Raw genomic sequence first — 15357 nt, forward strand, 5'->3', positions numbered from 1 at the left:
ATTAAGAGGAGGATGGGAAATACAAAAATTCAGATACGTTAGGAGTGAGCAATCTTAGGAAGCAAATTTAATACTCAAATATCTGAAGTAACTGAAGCACATAAGAAGGCCTGAAAATGGTTCAAAAGCATTAGATAAACCTCTACAGCATTGCTAATATTTCTCTGGAGACTATTTTAAGACTTGCGCTTTTTAATCAAGTATCCGCAACTTACCCAGGATCTGGCAAGAGGCTCGATGGACATAGCTAACGTTCTTGCAGAACAATATCCCAAAACAGCTATATTTACTAAAGTCAGAAATCTTTCAAAGTCTCTAATAAATGAAAGTTTTTCTCTTTTTTGAAAACAAACCTACCTGCCCACACCCACCACATTAGGTGGACTCTGCTTCTCCCTAATTTATTTAGCAAGCGCAGATCAACTGATGAATTGCATAACCAGATCTACTATGGTGGCAGAGGAGGGAGAAAGATTTGCCTCTTAAAAATAGTTCAGAGACTATGGTGACCATTATTAAATATTCATTAAAACATTTTGAAGGGGGGGTGTCGAGAGGATGAGGCCAGCCTCTTCTCCATGGTGCCCAGCCACAGGACAAGAGGCAATGGGCAGAAACTGAACCACAGGAAGTTCCATCTGAAAATGAGGAAAAACTTCTTCACTGTGAGGGTGACAGAGCATTGGAACAGGTTGCCCCGAGAGGTAGTGGAGTCTCCCTCCCTGGAGATATTCAAAACCCGTCTGGACGCGATCCTGGGAAATATGCTCTAGGGGACCCTGCTTGAGCAGGGAAGGTTGGACTAGATGATCTCCAGAGGTCCCTTCCAACCTAAACCATCCTGTGGTTCTGTGATTTTTGCAGGCGTATAAAGATATGTGAAGTAAGTTCTTAAATGCTTGAGAGTATCCATATATTAAATGTTAGTGTTTTTGTAAAAAAGCAGAAAAATATTGAAGAAAAAGCAGCAGAATATTGAACTACCAAAAAAAACAAAAAGAGAGCGAGAGAGAGCAAGCATGCACGAGAGCGAGAAAAACACATTTCAGAAACCATTTGCTTGACTTTTAAAAAGTGATATTTAGACCATCTGGAGCCAGAGGCTGGACAGACTTGAACGTGGTTCAAACCTTCTTTTGTTTTTTTGTTTGTTAAGTTATTTACTGCTCAATTTCAGTTCACTCCTGGCTCCACATACAAACAGTATTGTGATTTTGTCACCCATCCGAGGAATAAATCGTGGATACACATGAAAATAGGTAATACTGGCCGAGATATGGCTCCACTTGGATGATCTTAAATTTAAAAAAAAAAAAAAAAAAAAGCAAAAGAGGATGGAATAGAATGCTGTTCAAACATGCAGAGAACATGCCTTTTCACAACCTCTACTTCTATAACTACAAAAACCAGAATAGCACGTTTATTTTTGCTAATTTACAAACAAGTGCAAATTGACAAACATTCTCCAAGATTCTTACCTGTACAGAGGTGTTTATAGAGATATTCAACGGTTGCAAGTAAACTCCTTGGCACAACATAACCAAAAACAGCCACCCAGTGTTTTTTATAACACTGCAGCAAGCTTGCTAATGTCCATGGAGGCTTCAGATACAGTATCTGAAAAATAATACGTTCAAAAATATGAAGTCTGATTTTCATATATATTTCTATACATTTTATACCTGCTCTCTTCTTTAATGTCTGTTGTCATTTGTGCTTGCTGAAATAGTATTCCAAAGGTTCCTCAGAAATAAGATTTATTCGGATTTAACAAGTTTACTAAAAAAACTATTTAATTCAGCAGCAGCATGGGTTACACAGAGATGCTCACCTAGAAGTATGCACTGTACTACAATAATTCTTAGCAGCTTCATGATTTTTGGGTTCTCCTTTTCTCAAACATTCGAAATAGACACGAGTAATCTCTCAAAATAGTTTGATTTATTACTCATGTACAAAAGCCAGAACAACAGCAAATACGCCTTTGATCATCTACTATTGTTAAAAAAGCTAAAGTAAACCTAACTTTTGAGTAGCTGTGACTATACATAAAGTAATATATAAAACCGCAATTTATTATTATCCAGTGAAACTAGAATTTGAAAAGATGTTAACCAGAATCAAGTTAATCAAAAGTGCCTAAAAGCTAACGAGCTAATCAAAGCTCCATCTTGTGGCACAAGAATCATCCCACTCCAGTGACTTTTTTTTTTTTTTTTTTGAAAGCCACAGAGGCTTATTTGCAATAATACTTCTTACTACCCTTTACATCAACTGAAGCATGGATAACTTGAAACTGCATTTTATCAGAGTACTCATCCCCTGTTAACAATACTTTTTAAAGTATGAGTGTTTGGAGATTCTGACTATTTCCTAGGAAAGAAGTTCCATCACAGGTAAGTTGTTAACAGTTTTATCCATATGGTATCTTTCCTATCAGAACAGATGTTTTCAGAAGTGCTTGCAACAGCCATGCCTCAATATTATGTAGAGCTTTACGGAACAATTTCGCAAAGGACATATTTACAGTGCAGAAGCAAAATTTACAAGTCAGTAGAAACAACCATACATTGTAATGTCAAGAAAGTGATCACTTTCAAAGTTGACCTTGCATATGAACTCATACAGCAATTACCTTTGACGATGGGTAAAAATATAAATCATAGAATATCATCAAAATCACTTTGGTTTAAATCAAAGCACAGCGAAAAGTTAGCTATTTCTAACTGTTTCCACACATTTCCCTGCACTGTTTGAGAAGATACCATTTTTATGTAAAGTAACAAGACACTGAATATGTAATAACTGCATCATAACAAAACATTCTTAGATAAAGCTAAATCAATAATAGCAAAATGTTTCAAATTTTCCAATACTTAAGGTGCTAGAAAATACTAGAAAAGTACAAGTCTAGATACAATGTAATTCATACAAAGAGTTCTAAAATTCACACTGAACTGCCAGGATTTCTGTTACTGGATTACTAAAATACTGCACAGTCATTACTGGTCAAATAGAATCATCTTGTTATAAAACAAAATCGTATAACTGAACGCTGTGTTAGTGAACTACATGACTACATTGTTTGGTTTAGCACAGGAATCAACATCATAAAAACACCGCGGCCACTTAAACCTCTTACTATTTGAGATATCAAAACAAGACAATATAAGAAACCACCTCCATCCACAGGTTTCCAAACGCAATTTTCATTTCAGTCTCCAAAATACAGGATAAAGCTTCCCCTAAATTCTTTTCAAGGTCTGGAAGTATATTTGGGAATCGAGCAGTAAGATTAGCATCTCCTCCTTCTCTTTTCTGGAATGCTGTATCTGTCAAATCAATGACAATAAAAGGTATTTATTGCAACTGTTTCTGTATCTAATTTACGTTGCTAGTACCCAAATTACTTGCTCCTATAAGTAAAAGTAAAAAGAAAGACAGACTGCATTTCTACATCATGTTATAAAGCAGATGGGCTACTTCTAATTAGGTTTCAAGTATTTTTAGTTATACCCACTTGTACTGTGCGTATTTTTAATTATGAGCTGCTAACCAAGAAGATCTAATTTCCCCAGAGCAATTATTCATTTGTGATCTTACTCCACATTTCTTCTTTTCCTTTAAATAACTTAGATTATATACAGCCAGTGGGATTATTAGTAAGTATAATGAGATCACTTCTTCTTATACCTGCTTAATACAAACAGCTATATTTGCATCTTCAGAAATATGAACAGGCAACCCAAGAATCAAGTTCTGCTGTTTGGGATACCAGTAAAGCTATCATTACAAAACACAAAGGAGTGATCTTAGCATAGAAAATCTTGCGAATAAGATTGGGTCCCAAACTCTGGCTCAAGTGGAAAAAACTCTTTTCAGGCCAGAGATGCTGAGAACACCCTTTAAATGGCTACATAAACACAGGAAATTCCCGCTGTGTTTTTCTGTAAACAAAAATACTACATATTTGAATGTTCTAGAACTTTAAGAGACATGTTTCAATGAAGGTCTCAAACTTTTAGAAGAACGTTTACCTCTGAAAACAGAAAACCTGCCCTAAACACAAAGCATACCTAAGGATTCAAAGTATATGAAAACTGAGGTAATAATGGAGACTATCCTTCCTCCCCTACATTGATTACTCCGTATATGCTGGCTTTTGGGACATGCGCCCATTAAACAAACTTACCACATTTTGACTGTTGCAGGTCAACACAGTTCTGTTGCCTGTTTGTGTTCAGATTCTGTAGAGCACTAACCAAGTCTGCTTTGCAGAATGCCTTGACCTCACTCACAATGGCTTTATTGCATAAATTTTTATCATCCCTAGAAGAGAATTAACTCTTGACTTAAAACTGACATGGTTACATACTCAATAATTAAGTATTAAGTTACACATTAAGTAATGCACTGAAAAATTTGTCTTCAGCAAGCTTATTTTGTGAACTTCATTATATGCAGAGTCTTCCTTCTCAAGTAACTAGAACGAGTTCAAAAAAATTAGATCAGAAAATTAACCAAAGCAGCTATTCTGAAATATATAAAAAGATACCAAAAAATATGCTCTAGGCTTGCTTTAAGAAAAAAAAACAAACCACTATAAATACTACAGTAATCACGTCTAGTTGCTATGATCTTAGCGTGCAAATGAGGCAGGCAATGTTGGTAAGAAAGCAATATCTTATTAGACTGACATTATAAAAACCTAATTTTACAAACCTATTTTTGCTGTCCTACTGGCCAAATCGTCACAGATGCTGCCCTGAAGCATGTATTTATTCCAGCAGAACTACTACAAACACACAGCACAAAGTTGCATTCTTAGACTGTCCTCCAAATTCCAGCTGCTTATGTTGACTTAGGAAAGGATAAAGGGATTTTCAGGACGAAGAACACTTAAGTCACCTTCTGTTCTTTTTTCAGGGAAATCTAAAACCATTACGGACAACCACACCCATGCTAAGATTGTGATACCCACTTACTGAAATAGTACTGGAAATGGCTTTTAGCAAAGACCACATAAAGCTGTTGACAGTTAGGAAATATTAGCCCTTTAAAAACTAGCTTCACACACCTTGTATCAAATTGAGAATCAACTCTCAAAAGTCAACTCTCATGCTCACAGAATAAGAGCAGGGGCAAATCTATCTCTACCTTCCCTTCTCCTAAGATTAACAGTCATCAATGTATATCTCTCTCCCCAGAACAGGTGGGCAGAAATCAAATATCTAACTGGATCTCAATCATTAACACAATGACCTTTTCAATTTCATAATTCCAATAATATTTTAATAAGAAATTGGAATAAAATCCAAGAAAATTAGGCTTTAAAAGTTTTAAAATTGAAGCTTGAATAAATTTAATTCTACTTCAGGCCTCATACACAGGAAGGTGACTTCAGGTCTACAACCTTTATGTTTTATTACAACCTTCTACTCTAGGTTTTAAGAGGGTGACTGCTTCTCAAAAAAAAAAAACAAAACCCACTTATCTTAAAATGAAGAGCTGCTTTGAAAATAAGATTTGAAAATGCTATGTTTAGCAGGAGACTACCTTATACCTCATAACAGACCTAGAAACACGCATGAACTCACGTGCAAAGTACGACAACAGCTTGAGGAAAGAGGTTCTGATACTGTAGACAACATTGTAAAACACGATCATCATTGTTCTCGTCGCTCAGGCCATCTGCAAGTTTAGTTAAGACAGTGCTGACACGTTCAGAAGTGACTCAGCATACGAAATACTTCAGTGCAGTCATGGTACTGTCTTTAGATGCAACAACCCTCAAACAAGGACAGAGGAGCGTAACCCAAGCACAAAGCTGAGCTTTGAATTTTTAAGTACTACCCTACTCAGAAATGCTACTATTTTGCTGAAAAACTTCTAGTGAGCCACATATGAATTTCAGGGAATATTACATTTTCTGACCACAAAGTCAAAAAACAAAAACACATAATACATCTTTAGCTTGTAGATGAAGAGGAAGTAGCTAGATGAATTTATACTAAGTAATTCCCTACTTACTAACTCAATAGATGCAGCTCAAACTGAGAAACAATAGATGAAACAACAGTGAATAAAGCACTAATCTGAAGAAGGTATTTGCACACTAAAGCCTTAGATATGCTCTGAACCCTGCTATAAGCTATTACCTTAGATGTTTTAAGGAGCAAACTGCAAAGTCAGGGACTGTATCAAACTCAAAACGCAGCGCTAAGGCTTACGCTAATTGAACTGCAAGGATTAGAGTACTCAAAGCACATTGACTGTACATATCTTACATATTTTTTGAGAAGCAAGCTGCATGGATTGCCCCCATAACTTTGAATCTTGGTTTTTAAGACACATGTAGATAAAATGGACAGCAGGGATAGCTTTGTCCCGAACGTGCTCTAACATTTTCCCTTTCTTCAAGTTGTCTAATTCCTGTAGAACAACCCAGGGAATTATCAATGCGAGCCTGCCAACACCTTGTATGAAAAGAAAAACAAAAAACAGAAAACAAATTTTGAAGAGCTAAGTGAACTAGCACACTTAACTTTAACATTTGACTAGTAGAGTTAACATTTAATTCAAACGTCATATTCAAGTAAGCTAACACTTATCTTTTTTTGCCAAGAGTTGTCTTAGTCTGTGCTCAGGAGTACCTAGCATTACAAAAATGAACTGTTAAAAAAAAAAAAAAGTTCCCAATCTAATCTCAAATTGGCACTCCACTGGTTACATGTAAAAATGACGATATTAAATAAAAGGAATAAACAATTTTGATCAGCAGAATACACTGACAACTCTGCGCAGTAATATTATAAAGTATATTTACAGCAATTAACATTTTGTCACACATGCTGCAAGATGTTAAGGCAACGTGACGGTAGGAGAAAAAATAGCATGATAATACCTGAACGACCACCACAGTAACTGTGCAAAACCAGCCATTAACTAAAATAAGCAATGGCTTGTGCTAATTGCCAGCCAATATTCCTGTGTGAGGAACAGGAAGCATCGATACTGGATGAAGGTTTTATTCATTAGAATTTTTGTGACTATGTACGATTTGAACTTCAAACTCTTATAAATGAAATTCACAGTAAATCAGAATTTAACAGCTCTGTTTTGTTGGTCCATCCAAGACAAACACTTCACTTGTTTTCTTTCCCACTCACATGGCAAGAATACAATTCAAAAAAATATACACCAACATCCATCTGCTTTACAGTAAATAGGGCAGGAGTCAGCAACCTTTTGACCCTTTTACATAAGGGATTTGGCACAGGAACAAAAATTGGGAGCAGCATTATCCTAAAAAAAGGCATCTGAGAGAGACAGCAGCTCCCAGGTTACACAGTATAACACCATGCCTAATTTGGGAAAGAAAAATACCGTCTGATACATCCTTAAAAACTCCTGGGACCCTTGTTAAGGTTATTTACCAGGTTGATGCTTTCAGCTAACGAATACACCTACAAAGCAGGCAAAGCACCACCAGTATTCTGACAGATTCCATATATACCTACTAACAACCAACACACACAATCCTAATCCTGCTAACAGCAATTATCTAAAAACTTTGCAACATATCAAAAACAAACATTAACATCAGGGTCTGCAATCAGAATTCTAGAGGAATTGCTCTCACATCTCATGAATTCCATGCCCTTAACCAAGACAGAAACAAAGCAGTGACTGACGGCATATCAGGTTTTAAGTGCTTTGTGATTTCCAGAAAAAATTGTTAAAGAGAAAAAGATTAGAAAACATTATCATCATAAGTAATGGATTAAACGCTTCTAAGTAGGTTCTTAACATAGGTAAGACTTATTTATCTCTAATAATTCATACATATTACAGAGAATTATGGCCAACACTCCCAGGAAACAGACAGGCATAAACGCAGCAGGTCCTACTTTCATATTCAAACTTCCCTTAAGAGGCAGCCTATTTGGCAGCCTCGTAAGTGCGAGCCTCCTCTCTCTATATGAAACCTGGCATCTTTTTGAGAAGCCCGGGTTTGGTTTTCTTCACAAAGCCTGAAGTTCTTACAACCATCCATTCTTTCTACAAATTTCCCATTGCTCACCGTGTATTCACATACCTGGTATATCTTCAGATTTCAGGGACCTGACAAACTCAAGGTGACTAATCATTATATTTGTGTCAATTACCACTAATATGTTCAGACCAGAAGTCGAAGTCTCTGGGGATTAAAGAAAAAAAAAAAGAAGAAGAAGAGGAGGAAAAAAAAAATAGTTGTGAAAAAATGATTTGCGTACTACCTGCTCAGGTCGCTACCTGATTGTAATGACTAGCTGCAAGTAGATACCAAAGAGTATCAGCTCAAGACATACCAGCAGAAATATTTAAATCCTGTTCTGGGAGATCTATTTCCATACTTGTAAGCTCTCCACAAGTTTGTATTACAGACAGTGCCATCCTTTTCTCAAGACGAGCAACATGCAAATCTTCTACTATCTGCATCTACAGATGTAAAAAGTACAAAAATAATTATATACAAGCAATAGCTTTAGAAGTGCATCTGAAAAAGATTCTTTTGCATTAGTGCTGTTGTGTTAAAACTAACTAAATTAAAGCACGAAAATTTTTCATTTTAGAAACAAAGCATGAAAAACCTGAAGTTAGTACAACAAGCTTAAAGCCATGAGAATCTGCTAAACAACCTCCACTATAAGTTTGTCCAAAAAATGAAGGTCCAAAACATGACTTAGAAAGATTTGTTTGTGACCTTTCTGCCCAATATCCAAAAGCTTTGTTCCATTTTTTGCTAGGTAGGAAAAAAAAAAAAAACTCTCTTTCTCTACTGAAAAAATTAGAAGTTGGAACATGAGATACACAGAGTACGCAAGCAACTATGAAGTACACCTTTGCAGAGAACAAGAGAAAGGCAATCTTTCTATTTCAGAAAGTTCCTGATTAGCAGTACTTTACCAAGTAAATATTTAATATCTGAAAAACGCTCCACACTCTTAGAAGTCTAGACCATAAACCAACAATACAAAATACTATGAAAGGACATGGAATTGTCTAACTATAGCAACTCAGTGCAATATTTTTTTAAATATAACTGAGAAGCGTTAAGTTAGAGCATTACTAACCTCTTGGTCTGATTCTGGGCTCTGACTGCCTTGGTGGGATGGAAAGACTTCAAAGTTCTGTAGAAGAATTAAAATACCATGTCAACAACACAAAACATCAAGGATTGAGGAACAAGTGATCCTCAAGTCAAGAGCCTGAGAATATAGTTGTTTAGTGTAAAGCAAGTATAGCACTAACCTTTTGCGTAGACTTTATGTTCCCCTTGGCTTGGTAGGGGTCAGACGTGTGTGGGACCTCAAAATTCTAGAAACAGTAATAGTAACAGAAGTAGGACACTAAGAATCTCCTAGCGTACTTGTTAGAAAACACTGAATATTTGCAAACAAAATGGATAAGTAACATAATATTTTTGATATTCATGATAAAGTACATGACTAGTGATTTTATCTCTACAGTATCATTAAAAACAACTTAGAAGGTTGGGTGTCTTTAAAATAGATAGCAGTTTGCACAGTAAGCTTATTTTTTCTAATCTCCTGGGGACTTGCGACAACGGATTAAAGCGAGCGTCCCTAAGACGATCATTTAAAATTATTACTAAAGTATCCAAAGGGCTTTTAAAAAGATCCTTTAAAGTCTGTATTAAAATTTTAATTATTAAGTCCTCTCTTTCTGTATGCACAGAACAATCATGCTTCCATAACACGAACAGAAATCTAAAAACTAATGCTAGGCAAACAAACAAACAATCAAAAAAGAGCAAAGAAGCAACAACACTCAAAAGAAAATTTGTACGTAAATACAGGTGCAGAGACAAATGTAAGTTAGAACTCGCACACAAACTGATCGCAGCTAACCGTGAATTTGTGCAGGAGATGTATTAATTCCGTCCTAGAACTACAATAACAAGTTCTGCTGGCATAACTATGCTGGCAGAAGAGCACCTGTTTTGCTGAGCGTGGAGTTTTTGTTGGTCAATTTATGTACCTAAAAGTGATATGATGGCCGTGACAGCACCAAAAAAAAATCTGCTGACTTCTACCTAAACTGAAATATTCCACACCCCTACCATTACTTTTTCCATTTGCGTGACCGTTCAGCAGGGCAGAGAAGCATTGTAATGTGGCTTAGGTTAGGATCAGAAAAATCCATACAGTTATCTGGGAAATTCTGTGTGAACTCTACAATAAGACAGAAACAGGCTATTTATATACAAACAGACTGCCATTTAGAAACTAGCCTGAAACATACATCTGCACAATACTAAAATAATCTGGTTCTCATTACCCGCTTAAAACCCAAAGTTGCAGCTTCAAAGCACCCTCCTTCAGTCCTTGCATTACTAGCAGCTTTATCGGAATCAACGCCCTGTTTTTTCGGTTTATGACAGTCCCATCGCTTAGGTGTTTCAGTCGAATAGTAAGGCGGCACGCGTTTGGTAGTATGTTGATTTTTCTTAGAAAACTCCTTATATCCTTCTTCATGCTCTTCGTCACAAGTCCTAGATAACACACGTGATTTTTTACTGAAAGATGCATCATGATTTACAGACTCTGTAAAGGTGACAGATGTCTTCTTCTGAGTTCTGACTTCTTCGCTCTGTTTTTTGGATCCAATTGACGTTTTATGTGGTACATGCGAATTGTATGCAGCAAGCTTAAACTTCTCCAGCATGGTTTGTTCAGCTTTTACTTTTAGCTTGCAGAATTCAGCTTTCTCTCTCTTTTTCTTCATCACCTTGTCCTTCTGGACTGCAAAGCTATGCCAGAACTTTTTTCCTTCTGTTCCATCAAAACGATGACCTTTGTTATGACTTGCCGTAATAGCAGTTACCACATCAGTGGTGCCTGTACTTTTTCCATGTTTAATATCTTTAGGCTTAAATTGTATAACTATTCTCTTTCGCTTCTCAGTTTGGATTGAAGAACTATCTGTGGTTTTGCTTCTGTTTGGAGATTTTCCCTGGGACTTTCCATCAGCACCACGAGAAATATTAGAACTGTGGTCTTTTTTCTTCTCTTGCATACCTTTCTGTATTTTGAATCTGTAAAAATGTTACAGAAAAAGACATCTCATGCACATGTATGACAATTAGATAATGAAATAAAACAAAAACCAAAGAGCTTGCACTTGATTTAGCTGTTTACAGCCAAGTATTTACAAGTACTGAACTTTTGGCAATATCTGTCTGATACACACTCTTAGTATTTACAGTTTTATTAGCTTTACAACTATTTTTACCTCAATTTACTAGATTGAGAAAAAGCTTTCGCTGCATTTTACTAGCTATTGGCTCGAGAGGGCCCCAACTACAGCCTAGTTCCATCTTATTGCACAGGTGAGTGGTTAACAGCATTTTAATGATATTTGTGAGCTGCGCCACACTTGACTAAAAATCAAGTATGCAGCAGTTAGGTTTCGGCTGCACAGTGCCAAACATTGAATGACTCTCAAATGACAGAATAAACAGACGGGGGAACTTGGAAAAGGATTGAGGGGAATATAGCAACATTCAACAACAATCGTAAATGATGTGAGAAGTTGTGAATAAGGACAATTTCCTACAAGAGCAGAAAAAAGTCTTTAATAAATTTATCATACATTAGGTTTAAAATATCCAAAGAAAGTTTCTCCCCTACTCTATCACAGTATCACCAAAAACGTTGGGGAAGTCATTTAACAAACTTATATATGACAGGTAATAACTTAAATACACCTCTGTCTCTGGAGACCCCAACTGGTTGCTGGAAGAGTTTGCAACAGGCAAAACCATTTTGTACTTGTCTTGTGTCATACGTTCCTTTCTGTACAGCTGTTTCTGACCACTGTCAGTAATATCCTGCAGCTAAATATCCTGTGATTTACGATCCAACAAAGCAGAGAAACTGCTGTGAGATTTTGCCATGATTAAGAAGCAATCCAGGGGTCTACCATCTCAGGACTCATGAAAACATTCTTACTTTATATTAAAAAGCTTTCAAACACCGTTTACATTTTCCACGCTTAAGACGAAAGGCTGTCATTCTTTGCCTAGGAACAACTATTTCAAGCAGCAGGAGAAACCGAGGATTTAGGGACTACAGAAATTGACTAAAGATACTAATCTCACAGCAGAACTATCCTCCAAACTGCACTGCAGCCTTTTTTTGATAACAGAATTATGTGCAATATGCAATACAGAACAGTGTAGTGCTCAAGCCACAGAAGAAAACTCCATCTTTTTATGGTAGCAATGTTGGCTGTCACCTATCCCTTATCTGAAGTGCAGTAACATAGAGTTAGAGAAGTTTTAGGACCCTCTTTTCTCAGCTACTATCTCAAACTGACCAGCCTAGACAGCATCTACTCGTTAATGCAATATAAACACATCATCTGTTAAAAGGAAACATTTTATTTGGTGAACAAGTCGAGCAAAATTCTTACATTCAATCACCTAATCATCTATCACCTAGTTTGTTTGTTTTTTTTAATAGTTACATTTAACGACAAAGTAAGAATTCACCTCTGAAATTCTGCTTCTCCTTTCATAGTATGGTTATAAGATCTTCTGTCTTCAGAGTTCTGAAAGAAGAGAAGAAAAACAGGGTGTCGTACAGGAAACTGCAGTAAAACAAAATCTTGGTAAGATGGAACAAGCTAGTATCTCACACTGGATTCACTATGACTTTGAGTAAGTTAACCTTTGAAAAAGGTAGCTGCATACCTCGTTACAATTCTGTATTTAGATTTCATTATATTTAAGAAGAATAAAAGGGAAAAATGACTGTGGCATACAGACCTAGATTATAAATAGGAAACGCTTGACTAATTAAGCACATTCAGGATTCACGTGTTTCATATATTCTAGGAGTTCAGCATGTACAGCATGTACAATATACGTTTTTGTATATTTATACAATTTGCTAGGAAGAAGAAAGTCACCTGGAGACTGCTCCACCTAGCCCCAAAGAACAGATATTTCTATGGGAGGTTTGTGCAGATGAGACGCATACTAATTCTGTCCAGATTTACTAATCGGAGCAGCAACGGGAAACCACAATTACACAGGCCTGGTTAAGAGTAAGGATAGTCCCCAAACAAAGGACTTGAATATTGCTAGTTTAGAAGGCAGTTTTAACACTGCTTGGCATATCTGCACTTAATTAAAAATAAAAGGGTTGCCGAAACCTCTAAAGTCTTAATGAAACTAAGGAAATCTAGAGAACTTCTAACTGTTTGAGGCTGCTGCCACTAAGAATTTTGTCATGCAACTTACTGCAGTAAGGACTGCTCAAATCACATCATTTAAATCAAGTCAGGAATCAAAGTGGTTTACCGTTTTATTAACAACATGGAATTAACTGGCAATCAGTAAACTACACATTCAGGATAAACATCAGCAGATAAACCACAATACGAGGCAATTATAAATTGTTAATATTAACACCGATACCAAAAAGTTCTCATCTCAGACACACAAGTGACAGACACTGCACGTCCTCTCCTTCATAGGCAGCGTGGATTACAAGCACGCACCCCCTCTCCTGGGAGTGCCGGTACCCTGTTTACATACATACATTCTGCTGGAGATGCTGCAGGTGCCCAAGCCGCGTGCATACCCATGCCACTTCCTATACAATGCGCTAACACATGCTGGTGGCAAAGATCCCCATGAGATCATGTGCGCGCACCCGAGGTGGGGGCCTCTTCTTGTTGCACCCTGTACTGTCAGCCCACTAGCTGGAGTACAAGCTCCTGACAGTATCCGGCAGGGGAGGGTGCCCCGTCAGGCCTGGATGGAGGTTGTGATGCTAGTGGGATGAATTCTGGCAGTATCAAGCCCAGTTAAGTGCTGCTTTCTTATTCCAAAGGCCTCTGCCCACACAACTACAAGTTTTCATGCTGTTTCAAGCTAGCCCCTTCTTTTCTCAGAAGTCTCTCGGTAATTCTCTGGTTATCAGGCAGTTTCTTCATCTTAAGCAAACTGTCATCGCTACCTTCCCCTTAGCACTATCAGTTCTTGGGTGAACATCATCTCAGAACAGACTGCTTCAGGTATTCTATTCACATGTCAGAGTTTACGCTCACATGCTTATCATGTCATCTGTTGTTTTCCAGGCCACAGTGCCAAGAGGTGGCTGTGCAGACTCCCCCAGATAGCTCTGTTTAAAGCTGTTCTAATTTATATTGTGATAAATATCCTTTTACTCACGCTTTAGGAGGCATATGCCAAACATTATTTCCACTAAAAGGCAAGAGGTATGAAGTTTTCTGTAGTCTGTGGTCATGCTTACACCAGAAAAAATCAATTATGCTTAAACTTGCCTCTAGATAGATGGCTTATTCGAACCTGTGTGAGCAGAAGACATTTCTTATCCACCCTGTAGGAAGACGCACTTACTGCTTTTCAGAAGTTTCTCATCACTGTGCTATTAATAGCCAAGTTTTCCACTCTTGCCTCAGTCAGTGTATGTCTGCCTACACCAATATCTAATTCTGTTCCAAACACATTGAAGTCATGCAACAGTTAAAACCCAGTATTCTTTGAATTGGTATTGCCACTAGCAATGCTGATACAGCTACAGTATGATGTTTTAAGCCAAGTCCTTACTGTTTGTACTACAGAAACAAATGAAAAAAAAAATCAAAGCCTTGGAACAAGTCAATGTTAAAAGATAAATGGAATAATAATAAGGAATTCAGGAGGGGGAAAAAAAAAAAGCAGTCACAAATACTTGTACATTTCTACGTAAGTGAAAGGCTTTTAAGACCGTAATCTCCTCATGTTCTCCTACGAACACTTCCAAACATTTTTCTGAGGCATTCATAAGACAATTAAAAGCTCTCTCATTTCATGCATACTTTACAAAAGGGAAGGAAAAAAAACTGAAATGTGGATTTTTTTCAAATTACTGATTTACTGGCTATGTATTCCATTACTGCTGGAAAGTGGTTTTGGTAACTGTTTTTGAGCTCAGGTTTTCTCGTCAAGAAGATATGCCTAAAAAAGAAAAAAAATCTGATACCCATGGCCTCTGGGGAAAAACAAACAAACAAACAGAAGTCAGTTATCTGGCTAGAACTTTTAGTTATCTGACCAATTCAATCCTCTTGCTGTCCTTAATGACCCCACCTTTCATTTCAAAATTTGATTAATCTGTCACGAAACTGCTAAATAATTCATGCTCTCCTCTCGAATGTGGGATTTTAATTTTATAAAAATAATATAGCTCTTCCTACTTTGTCATCCCGGCCATCCAAACTGTCCTCCTTTCCACTTAATTTCTTCAGTTTCTTTTTGGACATCTTCAAACCTAGGAA

General features: G+C 36.9%; 1 protein-coding gene across 6 annotated transcripts in view; it reads right to left on the reverse strand.

The window, feature by feature from the left end:
- The window catches only part of SWT1 (SWT1 RNA endoribonuclease homolog), a 40405-nt gene that overhangs the window by 24066 nt on the left and 982 nt on the right, over window positions 1-15357 (reverse strand). For all 6 annotated transcript variants that reach the window (XM_068953535.1, XM_068953533.1, XM_068953536.1 and 3 more), the window contains exons 2-13: window positions 15277-15350; window positions 12560-12618; window positions 10345-11101; window positions 9295-9360; window positions 9117-9173; window positions 8352-8481; window positions 8099-8200; window positions 6288-6476; window positions 5598-5691; window positions 4193-4329; window positions 3181-3332; window positions 1479-1617 (exon numbers count right to left, since the gene is read on the reverse strand). In XM_068953535.1, coding sequence (XP_068809636.1) covers window positions 1479-1617; window positions 3181-3332; window positions 4193-4329; window positions 5598-5691; window positions 6288-6476; window positions 8099-8200; window positions 8352-8481; window positions 9117-9173; window positions 9295-9360; window positions 10345-11101; window positions 12560-12618; window positions 15277-15342 — 1948 coding nt within the window. In that variant the 5' untranslated portion in view covers window positions 15343-15350. The remainder of the gene's footprint in view (window positions 1-1478; window positions 1618-3180; window positions 3333-4192; window positions 4330-5597; window positions 5692-6287; window positions 6477-8098; window positions 8201-8351; window positions 8482-9116; window positions 9174-9294; window positions 9361-10344; window positions 11102-12559; window positions 12619-15276; window positions 15351-15357) is intronic.

The sequence above is a fragment of the Struthio camelus genome, chromosome 8 (assembly GCF_040807025.1).
Source record: "Struthio camelus isolate bStrCam1 chromosome 8, bStrCam1.hap1, whole genome shotgun sequence".
Classification (NCBI taxonomy): Eukaryota; Metazoa; Chordata; class Aves; order Struthioniformes; family Struthionidae; genus Struthio; species Struthio camelus.